At 54.3% G+C, this 23,254-nt stretch overlaps 2 protein-coding genes across 2 annotated transcripts; one reads left to right on the top strand and one right to left on the bottom strand.

The window, feature by feature from the left end:
• The first annotated feature begins 521 nt into the window (after window positions 1-521).
• Window positions 522-1,968, top strand: LOC112890438 (basic proline-rich protein-like). The gene is made up of 2 exons (XM_025957329.1): window positions 522-1,430; window positions 1,534-1,968. Exons 1-2 carry the CDS (start codon window positions 522-524, stop codon window positions 1,966-1,968), a joined length of 1,344 nt encoding a protein of 447 aa, XP_025813114.1.
• Window positions 1,969-19,860: 17,892 nt separating this feature from the next.
• Window positions 19,861-22,832, bottom strand: LOC112888529 (ribonuclease 3-like protein 3). The gene is made up of 3 exons (XM_025954753.1): window positions 22,145-22,832; window positions 20,565-20,711; window positions 19,861-20,479 (listed from the first exon to the last, which is right to left on the bottom strand). Exons 1-3 carry the CDS (start codon window positions 22,598-22,600, stop codon window positions 20,141-20,143), a joined length of 942 nt encoding a protein of 313 aa, XP_025810538.1. The 5' UTR covers window positions 22,601-22,832; the 3' UTR covers window positions 19,861-20,140.
• Window positions 22,833-23,254: the final 422 nt, after the last annotated feature.

Raw genomic sequence — 23,254 nt, 5'->3', positions numbered from 1 at the left:
CCCAGCTGGACTTGGTGTGCCGCCTTCTGGGATGGACCGCGCCGGAGCACGCCGGGAAGATTAGGGCCAACAAAATCCCCCTCCGTGACCTTGCCGTGGGGGAGTTCGTCCTCTTCAACTCGTACGCCATGTGCGGGTTGGTGCCTCCGATCTCCTCCTTCTTTCTCCTACTCCTGGAGGAGTTCGGCCTCCAGCTTCATCACCTCACCCCCCACTCCGTCCTTCTCGTTGCGGTCTTCGCCCACTTCATGGAGATATTCGTGGGGGTCCGTCCCTGCACCGCCATCTTCAGGCATTTTTATGCCTTGGTCGGGACAGGGAGGAGCAAGCGCGAGGTCGGCGCCTACTACTTCCAGCTCCGGCACGGGATGGCGAGCTCCTACATCAGAACCTTCTCGAGCTCCAAGTGGGAGGATTGGCATGAAGGCTGGGTCATCACCGAGGCCGACCCCCACGACCGCCTGGAGCTGCCAACAGAGGGGCCTCAGAGCGACCGGAGCACCTGGAAGGCCAAGCCATCGATGCCGGAGGAGCTCGTTCCAGTCCTGAACCAGGTCAAGGAGCTAGCAAGGGGCGGCCCGACATCCATGATGGTGCTGGGCGACTTCCTGAAGCGCCGCATCACCCCCCTGCAGCAGCGGACAAGGATGTCCCGCATGTACATGGGGACAAACGACTGTTGCAGTATCACGCGCGGGCCCGGCACTGATTTCACCAGGGCGGAGCTGGAGGTCGCGATCCGGGGAATGACAGGTGAGACGTTCAGCCCGGAGTCCCTGGTCCAACCGAGTGGGGTCAAGGCCCTGTGCGAGGACCAGGCATTGCGGTCGTCGGTCCTGGCATCGATGCCGACCCTCAACGAGGGTGGCCTGGCGATTCGGCAGCTGGGAGGCGACCCCAATCACGGGATTCACATCCCCGGCGCCTCACCCGACCGCCAACAGCGCGCCAGCCAAGGTCCCGGGGGGCCATGTCCCGGAGGTCCGGCCCCCGCCGGGAAGGGAAAAGATAAGGGCCCGGTGCCGAAGCACCGCCACAAGGACGATGTGGGTGCCGCCCTGACCTGGAGGGACGACGAGGCGCAGGGGGATGCCCCCGCGTGGAGCAGCCAAGCAGAGGGGTCCAAGTCCCGAAGGCTCCAGTGCGGCGACGGCTCCTTCGTCGGGGAGCCAGCCCCCAAACTCCAGAAGACGGCGGAGGCGGAGAGGCAGTGCAGAGCTACACCACCTCGGTCGCAGCGCCAGCAGCCAGAGAGGAGACCAAAGGAAGCGCGGCGGCCTTCTTCGGAGCCGCAGATTCCTCCGCTGCCACCAACGTCACAGCGCTCGGCGACACCACCACCTCTGGCGGAGCCGAGGCCGCAAACCCCGCCCCCGCCGCCAACAGCGCCAGTGGCCGAGGACCTCCACCAAAGGTCCGGGCGGTCCTCGGTGGGAAAAAAAGGTCCCACCAATCGCCCGGGGCGGTTGGGAGTGGTACGATTTCGTGTAAGTGGTCTCCTTGGAATTTTTCATTTCTCCATTTGTCTTCTAGGGCCCCAACCATGTCGGTGATATGACAGGCCCCTTTCTTCGGACGCTTCGAGCACGTCCGCCGGGCGTCGCTCCAGCTGGGGGGTCCGGCCCCCAGCTAATACCTTCATCTTCCCCTGCTGGGAGGTTGGCGACAACTCCAGCAGGGACTCCGCCCGTGCCAGCACCAGTAGGTCCGGAGCCGGCGGCCGCCACACCCCCAAGGCCCGAAGCCGCCCCCCTGGAGGAGGCCGCCGGACCTGCTGCGACGATTGAGACACCAGCAGCAGCAGCAGCAGCAGCGCTGGACGCCATGGCGAAGCTCCTTCCAGCTGAGTCAGCAGCTGAGAAGGCTGCAGTAGCGGCAGAGGCAGCAATGCTGGAGGCTGCGGAGGAGCCGGAGGCAGCGGCGCCGGAGGTCGCAGAGGTCGCCAGCACCACCACTCCACCCATGTAGGAAGAGGAGCCGGAGGTGGTGCTAGGGAGGTGCCTTCTCCCGAGCCCAGCGGAGATCCCCTCCCCCGCCTTTTTGCCAAGAGCCAACAGGCACAGGAGGAGCTAGAGGCAGGCATCCGCCGGGAGTGCGAGAGGCTGGAGGCAGAGCGCCTTCGGCTCTCCGACTGGGAGCATCACCTGGGGGACCGCATAAAGACCGTCTCCGCCCGCTACACCGGGGAGCGCATCCATCTCGCACAGGAGCGCGAGGACCTGCAGGAGCAGCTGCAGAAGGTTCTTGATAGAGAGGCGGCAGCTGCCCGGCGGGAGAGGGCGGCCACCCGGTGTCACACCCGATTTATAAAGAACATAAATCGAGCAATCATATATGCGCCAGGATCAAGTCACGCATATATACAACAGAATCATCAAGATATCACAACACATATCACGAATAACGATAACATAAATCGTAAATGAATTATTTGATTACAACCGAATCAAGAATCGGTTCGAGAGTTGCGGAAGCGTAAAAATGAAGTACATGAAGAGCTGGGCGCCACAGGGACGTCGACTGGAAGACAAACGCCTAGAAGTCGTCGAAGCCGCTGACGTAGTCCTCCACGTTGCCGGGCACTGAGCAGCAGCCGAAGATATCCAAGAGAACAGAAGAGTAGAGAGGCAAGTGTGAGTACAAACTCGTACTCAACAAGTATAACACAAACTATGAGGCTCTAGGCTGGCTGACTCAACTGCATTAGCTTTTAGTCTTGGCAAATTTTATTAAAACTATTTACTACAAGTGGATGAGTTACCATAACCCAGATTACATAAGAAATTAATCAGTATTAATTAAGAACTACTAAGAACCATCCAAACCACCAAGATAACCCCACTAATCAGACGGAGGATCTGGGTCGCTCATGACTGTGAGCACAGCTGATATATCAGTTTTACACTCTCGAGAGGTTGCACAACTTTACCCACAAGTCGTGAGCTACGCTTGTTATTCATCACACTTCCTTAGGTGAGATGGCTAGCAAGCACACTACGAGACCGTTACAAAGGACCATGTTGGTAAGGTGTAACCGCTAAGGATTCTGGATCAGCGATGATGGGGCCCACCTCCGGGGGTACAAGCACACAGCACAGACCAAGCTGGAGGAGCAGGGACCATTGAAGCCTACCACCCCTCTTGCCCACGCAGGTAAGTTACTCCCGAACCAACACGACCTAATTAGTAAGTCAAGACCATCCCATTCCAGTCTTGTGGTTGCGCGGTTGTCCCAGGTTGTCGCTCTATGAACCGGTCCTTATGGAGAGTGGCCAACCAAGCACTAAGCACCGTGCTGACCCCCTAAACCAAGTTTCTAACAAAACACCTTTTACGGAGACGTGAGCCACTCAAGCACACAGCACAGAGGACCACTCTCAGGATTAAAATGCATAGATCCATTAATCAAATTTAATTAAAAAGGACCAACGAGTGTGTGAGAGCTTCGCACCTAGCACAACTAACCACAATGCAACCCAAGGTACATATATAAATAATAAAGGTGGCTAGGAAGTCCTTATGGGCATACAGAATTAAAATGCAGTATGAAATTGTATTAAAAAGTGATAGGAGGTTCATGTTATACTTGCCTTCCTCAAAGTTCTCCTGCTGCTGCTCAAAAGCTTCAGAGGATGGTGGCTCCTGGTACTCATCCAAAGGCTCAGCGTCTACTCACGATCGTAATCATCAAGCATGGTCCACACATGCACACACATGCAAACAAGGACAAAAGATAAGAAACAGTACAACATTACATCAAAACAGCACACAAGACTAGTCTAAAGCTATTCTACGCATTGCAACGATCACGGGAGCGCAAGAATCAACTAAAACGGAGCTAAGACGCGAAATCTAGGGCTAAAACAAGGTCCAGGGGCTTTTCTGTAGGAAAATAGGAAAACTAGGGGGTTCTGTGCAAAAAAAACCAGGGACCTAAACGTAATTAAAGGCTAGACATAAGGTCTAACACGCTAAAACCTTAGGGCTGGACCGCAAGCACTAAAACCTGAAAGCTCAGGGGCATAAACGATAAAAACAGGACTAAAACGTAACTACCTTTGAACTAAAGAGTACTGCGGGTTGATTTCTCCAAAAGACAGGGGCTCTTTAGCAAGAATACCGGGCCGAAACGGTATCCTTTATTCTGGATCGTCAGATCTAATCCCAACGGCCTAGATTAGATCCATCTCGCGAAGGGGTATGCGCTCACCACGGCCACCCGATCTAAATCGGTCGGTTGAGATCTGATGCCGATCTGGATCTAATCCAGATCGTTGGTTCAAAATTGAGCGGTTCGGGTTGAGTATCGGTCTGGATCTAATCCAGACCGTTAGATTCGGATCGGGCGGCTGAGGAATCTCCGGCCGGCTCCGGCGGTGGCGAGACGTTGGGCGCGGCGGAGGGCGACGGGAGCTCGCCGGAGTCCATGCGATTGGACTCTTCCGGCCTCGATTCGGGGTACGGCTAGCACGGGGAGAGAGAGGGAAGCACGGGGAATAGACCTAGGGGGTTCGGGAATGGCCAAATTGGCCATAGCGGCGGGGCGGCGGCGGCGGCCGGCTCGGAGCTCCGGTGAGCCCGCGCGGCTGCAGGAAAACAAGGCCGAGGGAAACAAACGAGGCGGGAAGCATCCTTACCCCACCAGGGTAAGTTCACGGTGCTTGAGCGGCAGAAGAGGGCGACGAGGAGACGGCGCGGCAGCAGCCCGTGGCTCGGCGGCGGCGGCGCGTCCGGTAGCTAGGGTTGGAGGCGTGCGGGGGTACGGCGGCGGCTAGGGAAAACCCTAGGCGCAGGCGCAGCTCTAAATAGGGCGGGGTTAGGCCTTGATGTGCGGGTCAGGGCGGACGCGGGGCGGTCGGGCGCTTGGCCAGCGATCTCGGGGTCGTTGCGCCAGGGAAGAAAGGGGAAGAGGGGGAGGACGCTGACGCGTGGGACCGAAGAGGCAGAGAGAGACGGAGGGAGAGCGGGCGCGCGGGCGGGGAGGGGGATGGCGCCGACATGCGGGCCTGGGTCGCAGCGAGAGGAAAAGAGGGGAGGGTGCGCGGGGTGCTGGCTGGCTGCTGGGCCGGCTGCTGGGGTGTGCGCGGCCCACGCGGGGAGGGGAAAGGAGGGAGGGGGCCCGAGGGGAAGAGAGAGGGAGAGGTGAGTGGGCCGGCATGGCCCATGCGGGGGAAAGGAAAGGGAAGGAGAGAGCTGGGCTGGGCCAAGGGGTTTTGGGCTGCCCTCTCTTCTTTCTTCTTCTTTTCTTTTTCTTTTCTACACTCAAACTATTCAAACAAATCTATTTGAATTCAAATAAATTTGAATTCAAACCCTATAATCTTAACACAAATAAAATAATGCGCCAGCATGAATGCACAAACATGTTGATCTTATAATAAATTTTATTTTCTTATGTTATAAAATTACTTTAAATACAAGATAAATTAGGGAAAACCCTGGAAATTTTATTTAAGCCCAAATAAATTCCTTAAAATTAGGGAAAATTACCTTAGGGTGTTACACCCGGCGGGAGGCGCAGGCCATCGAGTGGGAGCTCGCGGCGGAGAAGAAGGTGAGCACGGCAGAGGCTAGGACGAAGCTCGCACTCGAGCTGACCGAGCATGCCCGGGCATCACTGGAGCTGATCAAGGAGCAGCAAGCTGCCCTTGCGGAACGGGAGGCAGCCGTGGCGGAGGGAGAGGCCAAGCTTGCCGCCCACGAAGAAGAGGAGGCGACCCGGATCCAGGAGCTCAAGGAGCGGGAGGTGGCTGTGGAGGAGGAACTGGCGACCGGGACCCGGAGGCTCCAGGAATGCGAGGTGGCCCTCCAGGAGAAGGAGGCCAGGTGGAGGAGTTCTTGGCGGAGCGGAGCGCCAGCATTGACCGAATCGTGAGGTGGGTCGGTGAAGTGAACCCCGCCCTGGATGCCCTCGGGCTAAGTCCCATCCAGGTCACGGAGGCCCCACCCACACTCGGAGCTGTCCTCCCGGTGTTGGATTCCACCGCCGAGCGTCTTCGACACACGGAGGCCGCCATCTTCGACCTCCTGGAGACAGAGGGACGGGCGATCGCCCGAGGGATGGCGGAGTACATCCTTACCTGCCTTCGAAGCCACGACCTCTCCTGCTCGCTGACTCCAGTTTTGGTTGGTCTGGTCCGGGCGACGGTGGCCGCTGCACAGGAGAGCGTGCAGGAAGTAGCGAACATGGTGGCGACCCGTGTTCGGCGCCGTCCCGGACCTACAAATGGAGAAGCCTCCTCCGGACCACCAGCTCAATAGGAGTAGTATCTTTTCTGCTGTTTTTTGTAGTATAACTTTCTAGTGTAATGTATATTGTGTACATTATCAGTAATGCATTTAAGTGTTTCATGCGTCTACTTATTGTGAAAAAATGTAGCTATTTCTCTGATTGTCGATCCTGTGTTTTCGAGCATACGGAGGTCCCTTGGCCCCCTGGGAGCTAGTCGTGATGAGTCGGGACTAGCTGCCATAGAACCGAGGTCCTGCATACGACTTAGGATCAACGCTTAGTAGACGTCCCCACGAGGTCCCAGACTTACCAACGAGGACCTTCTGAGTTGCGTAGCGAGTCAGAGCACTAGGGCCTAGGTTCGGGGATTAAAGGGGTCCCGGCCCCGGGTCCATGGTTCGAGATACAACGGTACTCGCCCTAGTGGGGCAGGGCGTGTAGGTTTAGGGTGCGGAACCAGGCTAAGTGGCTACACAACCCTGGACCCCAGCAAAGAACGGGAACGTCTCCCTGAAGCCAGTTTCCAAGCATCCGGTTCCTTCTCTCCTGCGAAACAGAGGTCCTGGGGCAGAGACGCAGCGGAGCAACTCAGGAAAAGCCTTGGGCACGTCATAGATGTGAAAAGACCACGTGGGGGGTTAGCGTGGTAAGGAGCAAAGAAAAAATAGAATCGCATAAACCTCAAGGACACACTAAGAACAAATCTTTCCTTAATGAATTGGTACAGAAGAATTGTACGATGTACGCCAGGGGCCGGGTTTACGAGGGCGGACCTCCACCGCCCTAGTCTGCACAGTGACGCTACCAATTACAAAGGAACAATTTCCTCTCAACTAGGCCCCTAAGGATAGAACTTACGGAGGTGCTCAATGTTCCACGGATTGGGTAGCTGCATGCCTTCCTCCATAGCCAAACAAACAGATCCGGGTCGGCACACCTTTGTCACCTTGAAGGGCCCTTCCCAGTTGGGGGAGAGTTTGTGCAGCCCCTCTCGGTTCAGGATTCGCCTTAGGACCAGGTCCCCGACCCGGAGCTCCCTACTATGCACGAACCGTTGATGATAGCACCGGAGCGCTTGGTTGTACCGTGCGTTTCGGACTGTGGCTCTCCATCTTCACTCGTCGACGAGGTCCACGTCTTGGCGACGCTGCTGTTCCTGCAAGTCCTCATCAAAAGCTTGGACTCGTAGAGAGCCCATGGTGATCTCCTGGGGAAGGCATGCTTCGGCCCCGTAGACCAAGAAGAAAGGGGTTTCCCCAGTCGCCCGACTGGGTGTGGTCCGGTTCCCCTATAGCACGCTCGGAAGCTGATCAACCCATTTTGCGCCATGTTTGTCAAGATCGCAGTAGGTCCGGATCTTGAGCCCTCTGAGGATCTCAGCATTAGCCCGCTCGACTTGGCCATTGCTCCTGGGATGCACCACTGAGGCGAAATAGAGCTGGATGCCAATGTCCTCGCAGCACTCTTGAAAGTATTGGCTCGTGAACTGAGTCCCATTGTCGGTGATGACCCGGTTCGAGACCCCGAACCGGCACACAATTGACTTGAGGAAGGCAGTTGCTGACGCCTTGGTGATGTTGACCACTGGGGTTGCCTCCGGCCACTTGGTGAATTTGTCAATGGCGACGTAGAAGTACCAGTACCCGCTGACGGCCCTCGGGAAGGGTCCCAAGATATCCAACCCCAATATAGCAAAGGGCCAAGAGGGAGGAATCATCTGTAGTGCCTAAGCTGGAGTGTATATCTACTTTGCATGAAACTGGCATGCCTTGCAGGACCTTACCAACTCAGCTACATCCTGGAGCGCTGTCGGCCAGTAAAAGCCATGCCGGAAGGCCTTACCGACCAGCGTGCAGGATGAAGAATGACTTCTGCACTCGCCTCCATGGATCTCCGCGAGCAAGTCATGGCCCTCTTCCTGGGTGATGCACCGCATGAGGATGCCGTTGGCGCCACGGCGGTAGAGATCCCCTTCTACCACCGTGTACCGATTAGCCATCCGGACTATGCGCTCAGCAGATGCTTGGTCTTCAGGAAGGAAATTATCTTTTAGGTAGTCCCGGACAGTAGAGATCCATGCATCGGGACCTCCCTGAGAAACTGGGTGCGGCCCCCTAAGGTCTTCGGGACCCTCGAGGGAGCACACAACCCTTGGCGGGCTCCACGGATGGAGCGCCGCCGGGACCGCTAGCTTCGAGGTGCTAGTCCGACTCCCCTCGCCCAGATCGGCAGGTTGGGCGGAAGGCTTCAACAGACGTCTTCGGAAAACGCCCTCCGGCACGGATGCCTGAGTTGATGCCCTCGCAGAGAGCGCATCAGCCGCTGAGTTGCCTTCGCGTGGAACATGTTGCAGTTCCAGCACATCGAAGTCCTTCTCCAGCTTTCTCACACGGATGAGGTAGGCTGCGAGCTGGGGATTGTTGCAGCAACACTCCCCCCGGACCTGCCTGATGACGAGTTGGGAGTCTCCTTTGACCAGGAGCTCCTGGACCCCTAGGGATAGAGCCACTGTGAGTCCAAAGATTAAGGCCTCATACTCCGCCATGTTGTTGGTGGCCTCAAAGTTGAGGTGCACCATGTACTTCACCTGTTCGCCATGTGGGTCGATGAGGACCACGCCGGCTCCTGCCTTCTTGTTGCGGGTGGACCCGACTAAGAAGAGCGTCCAGTGGGGTCCGGTGAACACCGGAGCCCTAGCTTCTAGACGTGGGGGGTCCGACCCATGGTCCAGACCCCTGAGACGCTTGGTGCTGGTGTCCACTCCGCAACGAAGTTGCAAGGACCTGGCTCTTGATGGCATGGCATGGCTGGAAGTCGAGTTGAAATCCAGCGAGCTCGGCTGCCCACTTGGCAATGTTGCCCGTGGCGTTGGAATTGTGGAGGATGGTCCTCAATGGGTAGGAGGTCACCACCACAATCTTGTGGGCCTGGAAATAGTGGCGGAGTTTCTTGGACGCAACGAGTATAGCATATAGGAGCTTATGCGTCTCGGGATACTTAGCCTTTGCCTCATGTAGGACCTCGCTGACATAGTAGACCAGCTTCTGGACAGTCCTGACTCTGCCAGCTAGACTGGATCCTTCTCCTTGAGCTGGGGATTCACCGGTCCCCAGGTCGTTAGGTGCTTCCTCAGGTCGGGACCCGGCCGGACCCTTCGAAGCAGGGCCGGTTGTTAGACTAGTGGAGGCCAGACCTCCTTCTCCTACAGGAGGATCCACAGGGGCCCCCTGCGGGAGATGCTCGGACCTCTCCATGACCAGCACCATGCTGATCACTTCGGCCGTCGCTGCAAGGTAAAGAAACAGTGTCTCACCTGGGTCCGAGGCGACCAGGACCGGCAAGGAGGTGAGGTACTGCTTCATCTCTTGGAAGGCTCGTTCTGCCTCTTCAGTCCATGTGAATGGACCGGACCGCCTCATCAGCTTGAAGAAGGGAAGTGCCCTCTCCGCCAGCCTCGAAATGAAGTGGCTAAGGGCTACAAGAGACCCCGTCAACCTCTGCACATCCTTGAGGCGCGCAGGGGGCCTCATTGCCTCGATTGCCCGGACCTTGTCCGGGTTTGCCTCGATCCCCCGGTGGGAGACCAAGAAACCAAGGAGCTTTCCCGCCGACACGCCAAAAACCAAGGAGCTTGTCGAAGACTTGAGCTAAATTTTCTAGGAGGGAATTTGATTCTCTAGTCTTGACAACAATGTCATCAACATACACCTCAACTATATCTCTAACCAGATCACCTAGAGTGATGTTCATTGCACGAGCAAAGGTGGGTAGAGCATTAAGCAATCCATAAGGCATCACTATATAACAATAAAGACCATCCACTGTTACAAAAGCAGTATGTTTCCTATCATCCCTTGCCATTTTGATTTGGTGAAAACCAAAATAGGCATCTATGAAGGACAGCAAATCACACCTGGAGGTGGAATCTACAATCTGATCTATTCGCGAAAGTGGATAAGGGTCTTTTGGACATGCCTTATTGAGATTGGTGTAGTTGATGCACATCCAAAGCTTCCTGTTTGCCTTCGGGGCCACGACCGGATTGGCCAACCATACTGGGTGGTAGACCTCCTCGATGAAGCCAGCCTACAGCAGCCAGCGGACCTCTTCACGGATGAAGTTTTCCGCTCGATGGATTGCTTCCGCGGCTTTTATCGGATCGGTCTGGCGTCAGGCCGGATCTTCAGATGGTGCTCAATCACCTCCCTAGGGATCCCGGGCATCTATGACGGTTCCCAGGCGAACACGTCGACATTTTCTCGGAGGGAGGCGATGAGCGCGCTTTCCTATTTCTCTCCTAGATTCCCACCGATACGGGTGGTTTGGGAGGCCTCCGCTCTGACCTGGATGGTCTTCACGGGTACATCGTCCGTATCAGACGGACGGACCTTGGGTGCCTTGGCCGGAGCCTTGGTACGCGAGGTTGAGGGGCCGGACCCCTCGGCGCCGACTGCGGGGGCAAGTCCTGTTGCCAGTGCGTGGAGCTTTTCAACTGCCACGACGCAGCTGCCCGGTCGCTCTGGATGCAGGACGCCTGCCGAAGAAGGCATCTTCAGGACCAGGTACCCGTAATGGGCAACGGCCATGAACCGGTACGGGGCCGGTCTGCCGATGATGGCGTTGAAGGGGAGGTTAACTTCCGCGACTTCGAACTGCACGTTCTCAGTGCGGAAGTTGTCCTCCGTCTTGAAAGTAACCGGCAGGGTGATGGTCCCTACCGGGTACACGGGATTCGGGCCCACTCCGGAGAATGGGCGCGACGGAGCCAGCTTGGACTCCGGGATCTGCAAGTGTTTGAACGCTGCATAGCTGATGACGCTGAGGCCTGCACCTCCATCAATCAGCACGTGGTGGAGGCGGACATTGGCGATGGTGGGTGCCGTGACGAGCGGCAGAACACCAGCACCCGCCATGTTCTCCGGGCAGTCAGATGACCCGAAGGAGATGGTGGTGTTCTTCCACCGCTGGTGAGGCGCCGCCTTCGGCATCCCCGACTTCATCGAGAGGACCTCTCAGCGAAGGGTCTTGATGTCCTGCCGGGAGGCGAGCTCTGAACTACCGCTGTACATGACGTACAGCTTCTTGCGGCGCTCGTCCCCGCCGGACTCGGAGTCGGACTGGTGGAAGAGACCCTTGAGGTCTTTGTTGGGGGTTTGATACCCCAACTCCCTCTCCGTCGTGGCTGCGTCGGCATCGGAGGCTTTCTCCTTGCCGGACCGCCCCGGAGGGGAGGCGCTCCGCGAGCCCCAGGATGAACAGGGCACGACCCGGGGTCGGTGGTGCTGTGGCGAGTCCCAGGATGAACAGGGCACGACCCGGGGTCGGTGCGCTGTTCACGTGGGCGCTTGCCTCCGGAGTTCTGGCCCCCGGTCATCGCAGCAGCAACGGCCAGACCCCCGACCCGTGACTTAAAAAAACCATAGTTCTTCTTGTTCTTTTTCTTGCCGCTACCAGGGGCAGCGACACTGGGTTCGCTCATCTGAGCGGGTCCTATCTGGGTTGCAGAGTGCCATGCACGGCCTTCTGCAGCCCTAGCGCATTTGTCCACCAAAGCGAACAAGGTGGTGACGGTTTCCACCTGATGAGTCGCCAGCTTCTCCAGCATCTTCTCATCACGGACCCCCTGGCGGAAGGCCGTGATGATAGACGCATTGGAGATACGCGGAATAGTTCCACGTACCTTGGTGAAGTGGGAGATGAAGGCCCGGAGGGTCTCTCCGGGTTGTTGCCTCACGGTGTGGAGGTGAGCCTCCACACCATGCTACTGGTACGCACTGGCAAAATTTGCCGTGAACTGTGCGCAGAGCTCATCCCAGGATTGGATGGATCCCGGAGTAAGGTTCATGAGCCAAGTCCGGGCTGGCCTGGTCAAGGCTACATGAAAGTAACTTGCCATGACGGCGTCGTTACCTCCAGCCGACGTGATGGCGGTAATGTAGACCTGCAAGAACTCTGACGGGTTGGTGGACCCATCATACTTTTCCGGCAGGTGCAGCCGAAACTTGGATGGCCAGGCGACCGCGCGAAGGTGGTCTGCGAGCGCTGCATAGCCCACCCCGGACACCGGTGCCTGGACAGGTCCTTGCGGTGTCGGTGCGACCGCAGCAAGTTCGGCATCGAGGTCACGACCCTCGATGTTGAGCTAGCGACCACGCGCCCGCTCAATGGAGACACATGCGTCCTCTCCCGCATGTCTGCGGTTTAGCTCTGCCCGGAGGTCCTCGATCCGCACACTCCTCACTGATGGTGAGTGCATAGAACTGGATGCGCCGCCCTGACGACGGCGTTGCCTGGACACAGACCCCCCCGCTGAACATGGGGAAGCCTGCGCCAGGTCGAGGAGGCGGTCGATGTCATTACGCCATTGCCTCTGGGCGTCAGGTGAGGCTGCCTCACCAGGAGGGTTGCGGAGCAACTCCCTGGCTGCCACGAGCGGCCCATTCGGTGCAGGCACCAATTGGGCCCCGGAAGCCTGCTCCACAGGATGCTGCGGAGCAGCACGCACTGCCACCCTGGATGGGGGACGGCGTGAGGCGTGTGGCATCAAGGACGCCACTTCCTCACCCAACAGGAGGTCATGATGACTATTTTCCTGTGCCATTGCGGTCTTGGACTTCGACCAAGCGCATACCAAACCTAACCCCCCTACCTGGCGCGCCAAATGTCGGAGAAAATCTCCAGCCGGGTGGCGGAATGCACCCGCCTAACCCTAGTTAAGGATGGGTTTGGAGGAGACTTAGGAGCGCTTGATCGACGGGTCGGATGAATGCAAGAAATACACAAGGATTTTAGAGTGGTTCGGGCCGCTGGAGCGTAATACCCTACGTCCACTTGGGTGTGTATTGCTTGAGAAAGCTTGGATTGAGCCTGAGCTTGAGATGTGAGGTTGGACTCTGCTTTCTAACGGGTGCACGCTCCCTTTTATAGTCCAAGGGAGGTGCTTACACTGAGCGAGGCCCCGACAGGTGGGCCCGGCCAACAGGAGCTTGTTCTATGAGAAATATGGAGAACTTCATCTCCAGCTCCTCTCTGTAGTCGTCTCGATCGGGAAGTTGATGTGCGTATCTACAGCTAGGATATGGCCGTGTGCAGCCTTGCCTGCACAGTGATTGCTATCAGTGTTACCCAACAGTGAAGCCGTGCTGCCGCTGTTGGGTCAGAACCTTCTGTCAGGTGAAGAAGTAGCGTTGTCCTGCCGCGCTGTTGCCTCTGCGCGCCCTATTGCAGCGCACGCCTCGGCACACCTGTTGCAGGCCATCATCACTTATGCGCGCGGCACCGTGAAGGGACTACACGCCGCCTGCCTACGCGTGGAGTACAGTGACGCCCCGCCTTCAGATTAGGCGGGCTTACCGTGGTGTCAGCCTCCCTGCCCCGTGTGTTAGTGACAGGCCATACTTTTGACTTGGGCGCACCCAGCCCACCTACCCGCATTTAATGCGGTAGTTGGGCTGGAGTCCCATGAAGGGCCTTCTGCCATGTGCATGTGGTAGGACCAGCCCCGCTCCTGCCGCGGAGGTAGCACGTGGCAGCACCGGACCCGGGCCCTCGAGGCCGGTCGGAGCGGTCAGGCCCGTGGAGGTCTGGCCCCCTCACGTGGCGGCCCCGGACCTCCCTAGGGAGTCCGAGTCCGTGGGGGCCACCCGAGAGCACCCCTGCCCTCATGGGTACGTGGAGGCCCCAGACCTATAAGAGCACGGGGGAGGTCCGGAGACCATGATCCCAGCTGTCAGGCTCGGGCCGTATGCCACGTCACCCAGAGGACAAGGAGGAGGTTACGGATAACCTATCACCTGTCCTGATGGCCACCCTATCAGAAGACTCACTGACGGGTTATCGCACTCTCCTGTGAGGCGACAGCGAGACGCCAAGGGTCTAGACACCCTAGCAGGAGGTACCCCTGTCCGTTTTGTACCGACAGTGGCTATAGCCTCCGTATTTTAACAGAAAATTTACATTCCGGATTCTGTGGCACATAGCCTCCAAATTGCTTTTTGGGCATAGCCTATGGGTGTACATTGAGACTATGCTCGATCAGTTCCCTGGGCACCCCTGGCATATCCGCTGGTTTCCATGCGAATATGTCTCGGTTGGCCTGAAGGAAACTGACGAGCGCGAATTCCTATTTCTCAGCTAAGCCTGCAACGATGACGGTGGTCTTAGATGAGTCGCCCTCCTGGAGCTGGATCGTCTTGAGAGCCACATCACCAGTCGACTGGATGCTCGACTTGCTGGCCTTCCGTGTAGGGATCTCTAGCTCGGCTTGGGAGAGCTGTTGCGCAACCGCGAGTACTTCCCCTGAAGCATCTAGCACACACGTAGTCGAGGCGTACTGGATGGCCTCCTGGTTGCAGTCACATGACTTCTTCAAGTCACCTCAGAGAGTGAGTACCCCACTTCGTCCTGGCATCTTGAGAAGTAGATAAACATAATGCAGCACTGCCATGAATTTAGCCAGTGCCGGTTTGCCCAGTATGGCATGATAAGAAGATTCGAAGTTGGCAACTTCGAATTTGATGAACTTGGTGCGGTAGTTCTCCCTTGTGTCGAAAGTGAATGGAAGGACCACCATGCCAAGCGGATGCGCTGCATTACCTGGGACAATACCGTAGAAAGGAGACTTGCTCGGAACAAGCATGTCCATTAAGTCCAGGCCCATCTTTCTCAAAGTGCTAGCGAAGATGAGGTTGAGACCACTTCCGCCGTTGTTGAGCACTTTGGTGAGCTTGACTTCTGCCACCGCCGGATCCAGGACCAGGGGGAACTTGCCGGGCTCCGAGAAGCTCGTCCACTGATTGTCGCGTGAAAACAAGATGGGGACCTCCGACCACCGAAGTGGTTGTGGTACCGCCGGCTCGACGGACATGATTTTTCGGAGGAGCAGTTTCTATTCCCGCCTGGAACAGAAGTCTTCATCTCCCCCGAAGATGACGTTGATGGTTTTCGAGGCATCCTGAAACTTCGCGTTGTGCGATTTGTCCCCTTGGTCATCCTCTTCGGATTCTTTGTCCGCTGGCTTGTTCTTCTTGCCGCCACTGGGATTGCTGAATGTCCTCTGGAGGTGGTAGCAATCAATTGCTGCATGATTGGCACCTAGATGCCATGGGCATTTTTCTGCAGGAGCTTTTCGAACTCCTCCTGCGTCGTTGTCTTCCTGCCTCGTGAAGGATGATCTACAGCCGCGATGAGGTCGTCTGGCTTACGCTTTCGGGATGGACCCGAGTAGTCCCGCTGGCTCTTGTCGATACGATTGTCGTTTGTGCGCCTCAGGTTGCTGTCATTGCGCCTCGGGAACTGCTCCCGCATCTTTTCCTCCTGCTCGAACCAGTTGTGCATCATGTCACGAAGCTCTGCAACAGTTTTCGGTCTGTTCTGCCCAAAGTCTCTGTAGATGCCTGGGTTGGTGATGTCGTTGTAGAAGCAGTCGATGATGTCTTCCTCTGAGATATTCGCAATGGTGGCGCGCACGTTGAAGAAACGGTGTGTATAGGACCGTAGGAGCTCGTTACGTTCCTGTTTACATTGAGCAAGGTCGTGATGAGTACTTGCACAGGTGATCGCCCCCTGGAAGTTGTCGATGAAGACTTTCTTAAGCCGCTCCCAGGAGTCGATCGAGTTGTTGCTGAGGCTCTCCAACCACATGAGCGGCGCAGGGTCCAAAGCCATCGGGAAGTAGACGACCTTGGTGATGTTGGAGCCTCCTGCGACTTCAATGGCAGTGGAGTAACAACGTAGCCATTGCTGAGAAGCTTGCTTGCCATCATATTTGGTGATCCCAATCGGCTTGAAGCCCTCAGAGTACTTGTAACGGCTGAACCGTGCGGTGAATGCTGGAAAACGATCGCTGCAGTCGGTACCCTCTGTCTCGGCTACTTCACGCTCTCTGCGCCTGGAATCAATTATGAATCGCACATCACGTCCTTCATTGATTCTCTAGCGCAGGTCTTCTGGAGGATTCCGATGATTGGTCTGTCGCGGGTTGCCTCCTGGAGGTGGCTGCTGCCTCCCGCCAGTGGTCTGACTCCCACGAGCGTTGTTGTTGTTGCTGCTGCGCTGAGGTCGAGGACGGCCGCCTGCCGTTCGACTGTGAGCCTGGCTGCGGCTTTCGCCTACGTGTTCTTCTCTGACGGTGGACGCCGGGTTTTGTTGATCGAGCTGAATCCATGCCCTCTTCTCGTAGCGAAGTGCTTGACGCAGGTTTGGATCGTTACTCGCTCGAGTATAGCGGTTACCCTGGCGATGTTGGCCACAGGAGTTCTGAAGCCCCGCTCGCTTACGGTAGCGAATTCGGCGTCTAGCTTGCGATGCATAGATCGCATGTGCTCGTTGACCCTCCTTCGCCGGACTGCACGAGCTCTGTTCCTGGCCCTCCGTGCCTCATGATCGGCATCATTTTCGTCGCCGGTGTTGGCTGTGGCCTCATCTTCCGATATCACATCAAGTTCGACGATGGGTAAGTTGCCATCATCCTCGCCCTCCTCCACCATCAGCACCTGGCGTGATATGAGCTCATTAGAGCTCGCTTCGACTAACTCGATCGACTCCTCTACCACGGTGGCTAATGGCCTGCCCTCCTGAAAAGGCAAGGGCTCAAGATGTGCCACAAGTAGGTCATCAGACTGTTGTCACCAAGACAACCCACAGCCCCCCGACGTGCGGTGGCTTCGGGCTTTCCGATTCGGAGTAAATAGTCCAGGTCCTTTTCCAATGCGGAGAGGGATTCGGAATCGTTGGCCTCCTGATGATTAGTGGCCGAATTGCGTAAACCGAGTCGCGATCGGCTACACAAGTCCTCATATTGGAAAGAGTCCAACCCGAGCAAGGTTGTTGCAGGCTGGACGGAGTTGCGTTGAAATGGACTCCTCCTCAATCCTCGCAGCGGAACCATGGGTTGACAAATCGTCGAGATTATCGACGAACTCGTCGAGGTCGCTATGAAAACTCGCTGCAAGAGTTTTCGGCTTCATGTCGACGATGAATTGACGAAAATTGCCCGCACCATCTGCGACGCAAACCCACGAGCCAAAAACGAACGTCATGCCCTGAGGAGGCACGACATTGGTGAACTTGAACGGTGCCATCGAGTTCGCCGGTGGATCTTCGATGCGCACCCCTACCTGGCGCGCCAGCTGTCGGTGTTTTACCGCCTACCCATCGAGGGGTATACCCGAGGTGGTAAGTTTTAGGTAGGGTGACGCCGAGATCAGGAACTCGAAGGTGCAAGCAACACAAGGTTTAGACAGGTTCAGGCCCACGATGTGCGTAATATCCTACATCTTGTATGGTGGTTTGTATTGCCTTGGGTGTTGATGTTATATTTTGAGGGGGTCCCTGCCCGCCCTTATATATCCGGGTGGACAAGGTTACAGGAATTCTAGTCCGACACTAGCCTAGGAACCGTATTCGAGTACAACTCGAGTAGTTTCCTTTTGTATCGGCTAGTTCTACTTCACATACGAGTAGAGTACAATAGATAAGGTATATGACATGTCCTATACCCTAATCATGTATGAACTACGTTATGTATACAGTCCCGTAGTCCTGGGTCTGACACGCCCCTCCCTCCCACAAGAAGGTTGGGGGTTTGGGGCCGAGGCCGCTCGTGTGGGCCAGGCTGTCAGCAGTCTTTCTGCTCACTTCCGTTGGGCCTCACCCCGCTGGGCTACTTCTTGCTCGTGGCGTGTTAGGGCATGTACAACATATCATATATAGATGGATCAATAGACAACTTGTACAGTGGGCTGTCTATTTGGCTTTCTGCGAATTATTTAATGTATTCATGGACACACAAATCATGATGATCAAGTATAAATTTAATATTTATAGCTATTTTAGTGCTTACGCGAGAGAATACATGATATATTCAAATAGATCGCATGAGTCTCTTAACAGAAGTATAAATATATCAATAGGTACTTATAATACATGATATTATTTAATAGAGGCAAAAATCACTCATGTAGGCCCATAACGATGCCATATATGCTCAACTAAATCATTCTTGAGTTGCTTATGTGTAGAGCGAGCACGGATGGCCGAGTTTATATTAAGTACCTCCACAAAGTATGGATTAGGATCATCAATTGTACTCACTCCCGCCGGAAACAGCCGCCCCGCGGGCCATGCCCTGCAGCACGCGAAACACCCTTCTGCTGCTGCGCAGCTGCCTTCCCTTTTGCCTCCCTTACCAACGATGAGTCCTGCACTGCAACAGCCTTCCGCTCCCGCCGTGCCGCCGCATCAAGCAGCTCACGCGCCGCCGCCGCCGCCGCCGGCGGCTCCTTTTTTTTCCCCATAGTGCTGGGAAGATGGCGCGCTGCAGAAGATTTTGCTGCTATCGCGAGGGAAAATCCCGCTCACGTGCATGGGATCCACGGCGCCGTCGACGACCCGCAGAGGACCGTACAACGCGCGGCGTGAGGCGGTGACTCGCTTCGGAGCATGAGCCCGCGCCGTCGACGAACGAGACGCCGGCTCCATCCTCTTTCTTCATTTAATGATGTACACCGAGGACTCCTCTGCTGATGTGGCAAAAAAAGACGAGGGCCGGCTATGCGTTGTACATGCCCTTAGGGATTACAGGAACGGTCTCCTCGGGGGTGCCCGTGGTACGCGCACTCGTCACGTACCCACCATAAAAGATCACGATTACTGTCAGATCAATCAGTACCTCTATGCTAGATGCGACGACTCTAGAATTCAATACAATACAAACCTAGAGATTGTAATAGGTTTAGAGATTGTAATAGGTTTGCTCACGGTCTGGCCGCTATTGGCCTGTCTTGAACTTGGTTGTCGAGGACATCTCAAATTCTCAATTGACGACTAATGGAAACACTTGTTTCGTTTTTTTTACAAAAAAACAGCATGCACCCTGCTATGCAGTCGCCACCACGCTGATCTACAGGCATCTTGCATCCCAGTCTCTGCACCATGTACGTGTCACTGCTGCCAGTATCCGTGCGCTGCACGGTCGCCCCTCGATCTGCGTGATCCAGATTTCAGAGGAGAGGACGGAGTCTTTTGGCGTGCCGCTTAAGGCGGAAGGGTGGAGGAGCAAGGTCCCGAGTAGGGAGGGCTATTATAGATATTGTAGTACAGCGTGATAGCAGACAAGTAGCCTAAATGCATATCTTCTCCCTCATAAGAGGCCCATTTGAAAAGAAAATATAGAAAGAGAAATAATAAAACATGACACATCCCAGCCGCAATCGAACACCTTAGTTTCCATTTCTTAGCATGCTAAGTTTTCAGGCAATTAGAATTTCGCAAACTTCTTTGACTGACTTAATCCAGAAAATAGTGATAAAATACGATGCAGCATGTACGAATGGTCATCATTCATTTATAGGTTACCTCCATCTAAATAATACTCGCTCTGTTCCAAATTATAATTTATTTTGACTTTCAAAACAAATTGTAATTTGGAACAAAGAGAGTATATTGTTAAAAACTTCCTACTAAGTGCATATATGAGCGGGACTTTGGATATCTTCGGGGTGAAATTGAGCTAAAACAGTTACGAATACACATGCCAGCAAAATCATTCACGTCCAATTTAAAACATTCTTTTTTCGGAACATCACCGCTTGCGATACATAACATAATATTGGGTTGCGACTTCCTGATGCGCTTCAAAATCATAGGCTTGAAATCAAATTGAATACCTGATGACCACAAGTTTGAATATTGATAATTACATAGCAACCTAGAAATACGATGTAGAAGGACCAACCAAGTGTTTCTATGCTTCACCATTTCTCTAGGAGTTGCACAAATCTGTAAAGCACTTAATAAAAGGGGTGCCAAGAGTGAACCATTGGCCTGTTTTTGAATTTCTGCAACTCTTAAAATGGTGAAGCATAGAAGCACCTGTCAGAACAGGCCATTCATTGTACCTATGATGCATCAGTATTTCACTGACATTTTAGTATTTCCAGCTATGTCTAATTCGTCGGAAACATCTGCTGATGCTGGTTCACTTTCGATCTGTCCCATTGTCTCCTTTAGCTTATCCAAAGCAGCCTTCGCAGCACGGTTCTGAGCTATCTCCTTCTTTTGAGCATAAGTCGCACTCCCAACCAACTCTCCATCAATCAACACCTCAACCTTCAAATTTTTATCCCATTCATCTTTCACGATTTTCACTCCTCGACGAGTCTTCTGGCAAAACTCAAAGAGCTCACTTACAGGGTGCTTGCCTAATGTCTCCAAATTAATAAGTGGATCAGCTAAATTTCGGAAGACCTACGTGAGAAACAGAAATATTGTAATCACTGCCAGAATCAAATGTGGCAGTTAAAGGTGTCTCAGTTTAGAGAGAAATATATACCCGCCAAACTTCCTCTTGATCAAAGTTAGAGTCGAAGTATATAGCACCAATAAGAGATTCCACAATGTCGGACAGAACTTTAGGAGGATCCAATAGTCCATTAGAGTGAACTGGATACTTGCACATTTCTTCTATGAAAATGTGAATCTGTAAATGCCAGAACATGAAAGAAATCACATAAATTATATGTCACTTAAGTATTAAAAACAGAGTAAATAAGATAAAGCATAAAATGATCCAGACAATCTGTCAGATTACAAATTATCCTTAAGCAAAGTTAGTAAAGAAGATAATTTGAATATTCTCCTAATTCAGAAAATCTACTTCTGTAAAAGAAAAGATATAATATTTATCAGAATATGACCCCAGGTGATTACAGTTGTAAAAAATGCATTTTTATGTGTCATTTATCTTCTCTGCAGTTGATTTTAGGCCAAAATTGTGAACATGTGGCAATCATGGTGCCATGTCATCCACGACATTTATCTCCATGTATGTAGTTTACGATGCATAATATCTAGTTAATTTTTTTTACCTTAATCCATGTTCATAGCTTATAAATATCGGTATCACAGACAAGAAAAACATAAGAACAGGTTAAGATGCAATACCTAAGATGTTTGTTGTGTTAAAAATGAATTGTTTCGCACTAACTCCAGTGCATAATTAAGCAACTTCATGAGCTCGTCAAAGAAAAAAGTAATTTGTTAGATGAAACTAAAGTCTATTGCTTTAATGGAGGAGCTAGCATGAACAACTAGTATATTCCTAATTGGCACAAGCAAAACACTAGAACATTTGTTACTGGTTACAAACAATTAATGGATATTGCCATAAAAACAGAAAGCTCTATTTAGCGCAGAGATGATGGATACTTTTAAGGTATAGCTCGCAGGCATTGAACAAAACACAAATGGTTTCTCTACCTTGGACTTTAATGATACACTTGCGCTTTTGCCAATGTCCGAATGATGAAGGCCATTCAATCAGAATGTAAATAATAGTGACCACGGCTTGCAGACTGCAGAGCCCAGCCACCCCTTTTGTTTTGACAAAATCAAATTTCCCACGCCATTTGTCCAACTGCAATCCCTCTCCTAATGGGGCAAGCTAATTTACTTGTACGGGCAATCATGGCTTAACATGTTCTTGAAACATGCTAAGTCCAAAAGGAATGACAAAAGACACTTGGAACGGAGAAAAGGCAGAGCGAAAAAGATTCTCCCCCTTTTAGCAGAAAGGAGTAACAGGACTACAGGAGATCAAACCCAGGGCCCAGGCGCCCAGCCAAAAAGAACAGCACATGCTATTCGTCATCTGAACTCCACCTAGGAGAATCCGAATCCACAGAAGATACTAGCATGATCCGGATCACCAACCCCACAATCCGTTTGTCAATTGAGTTGCATCCCTTAAATCCAGCATGGATTCTATCAAGGATCAGCAGGCAAAAGAACGAAATTGATTCTCTCCAAGAACCTGTACAAGGTGCCGGGCCGATGTTTGGTTGTCGAGCCATGCACGAACATCTATCTCCAGGCAACGCTACCAGACCGGAAACGGAGAATAAAAGGTAGTACCTGCCCTTCGAGTTGCGGCGCCTTGTGCCGGAGGAAGCGGTGGAGGCCGCGCACGACGGCGACGCGCGCGAGCTTCTCCGTGTCTACGTTGGCGGCGCGGAGCCTGGTGAGCGGGCCGGGAGGGAGGGTGCGGTAGGTGCGGAAGACCTCCCGCGACATGAGGCAGGTGAGGACGCCGTCGCCGAGGTACTCGAGGCGCTCGTAGGTGTCGCCGGGGCGGTACGGGTAGTAGAAGGAGCCGTGCGTGAGCGCGAGCTCGACGAGAGACTTGTCGGCGAAGTCGTAGCCCAGGACGGCCTCGACGGCCGCCACGTCCTCCGCAGTCATCGGTGGGACGAACCCGGGCGGTGCGTCCTTGCCGTGCTGCTCCCGGTGCTCCCTCGGCACGTGCGGCGCCATCGATGGCGGCTCCTCCTCGTCCTCGGTGCCGCTGGGAGTCAATGGCGCTTGGGCCATGGACCGACCGATCGGTCAGTAGAGGGGCTCTATTACGATGGAGGAGAGGGCACGCTGGTTTGGTTTGGGAGGTCGGTCGTAATGAGGTGGGAAACCGAAAGAGAAACACGGGAGGTTTTAACGGCGGCCCGGCGTGGTCTGGGAAAGGGGTAGACCACGCTACGGCGGCATCGGGTGCTTGGCATGCGCGGAAGCCACGGCTTTTGGAGCGTGTTTCACCGAGATGGGAGGGCGTTGGGATTGGGATTGGATCGGGCGTGAGCGGCCTAGAGGCGGAGCTGGATCACGCATTGACGCGCGCGCGGCCCCGGGGTCGCTTCCCTGACCCTGAGTAATCAATGGGCTCCTGGCACCGGCTGACTACATCAGTAGTAGCTAGACAGGCGGTTGGTTGGGAGCGTGCGTCGCAATGAATCGTGCAGACAACCCATCCGATCCGACCTCCTCGGTTCTCGCAGCTCCGCGAGGAGTCACTTCGTTGGCATACGTACATCTTGACCGTACGCTCTATCGATTAGGCTGTCTCCAACGGTGCCCTCTAAACCGTTCTCTACCCTATATAGAGAAGATTCTGTTCTCTATTGCTCCAGCAGCATTTTTTAAATGGTCCTGTAAAATAGAGAACGCTACAGGTTTCCTCTATATATAGATATT

This window comes from Panicum hallii, chromosome 4, assembly GCF_002211085.1.
Source record: "Panicum hallii strain FIL2 chromosome 4, PHallii_v3.1, whole genome shotgun sequence".
Classification (NCBI taxonomy): domain Eukaryota; kingdom Viridiplantae; phylum Streptophyta; class Magnoliopsida; order Poales; family Poaceae; genus Panicum; species Panicum hallii.
The sequence above is the reverse complement of the archived record's forward strand: the minus strand, read 5'-3'. Positions and strand labels throughout refer to the sequence as shown.

Coding starts and splice junctions, on each gene's coding strand:
- LOC112890438 (XM_025957329.1), top strand. CDS start 522: ATGCCGGAGGAGCTCGTTCCAGTCCTGAACCAGGTCAAGGAGCTAGCA. Junction 1,431..1,533: donor AAAGGTCCGGGCGGTCCTCG/GTGGGAAAAAAA, acceptor TTTGTCTTCTAG/GGCCCCAACCATGTCGGTGA.
- LOC112888529 (XM_025954753.1), bottom strand. CDS start 22,600: ATGGCCCAAGCGCCATTGACTCCCAGCGGCACCGAGGACGAGGAGGAG. Junction 20,712..22,144: donor CGCCGCAACTCGAAGGGCAG/GTACTACCTTTT, acceptor TGGCATTTACAG/ATTCACATTTTCATAGAAGA. Junction 20,480..20,564: donor ATCAAGAGGAAGTTTGGCGG/GTATATATTTCT, acceptor TTTCTCACGTAG/GTCTTCCGAAATTTAGCTGA.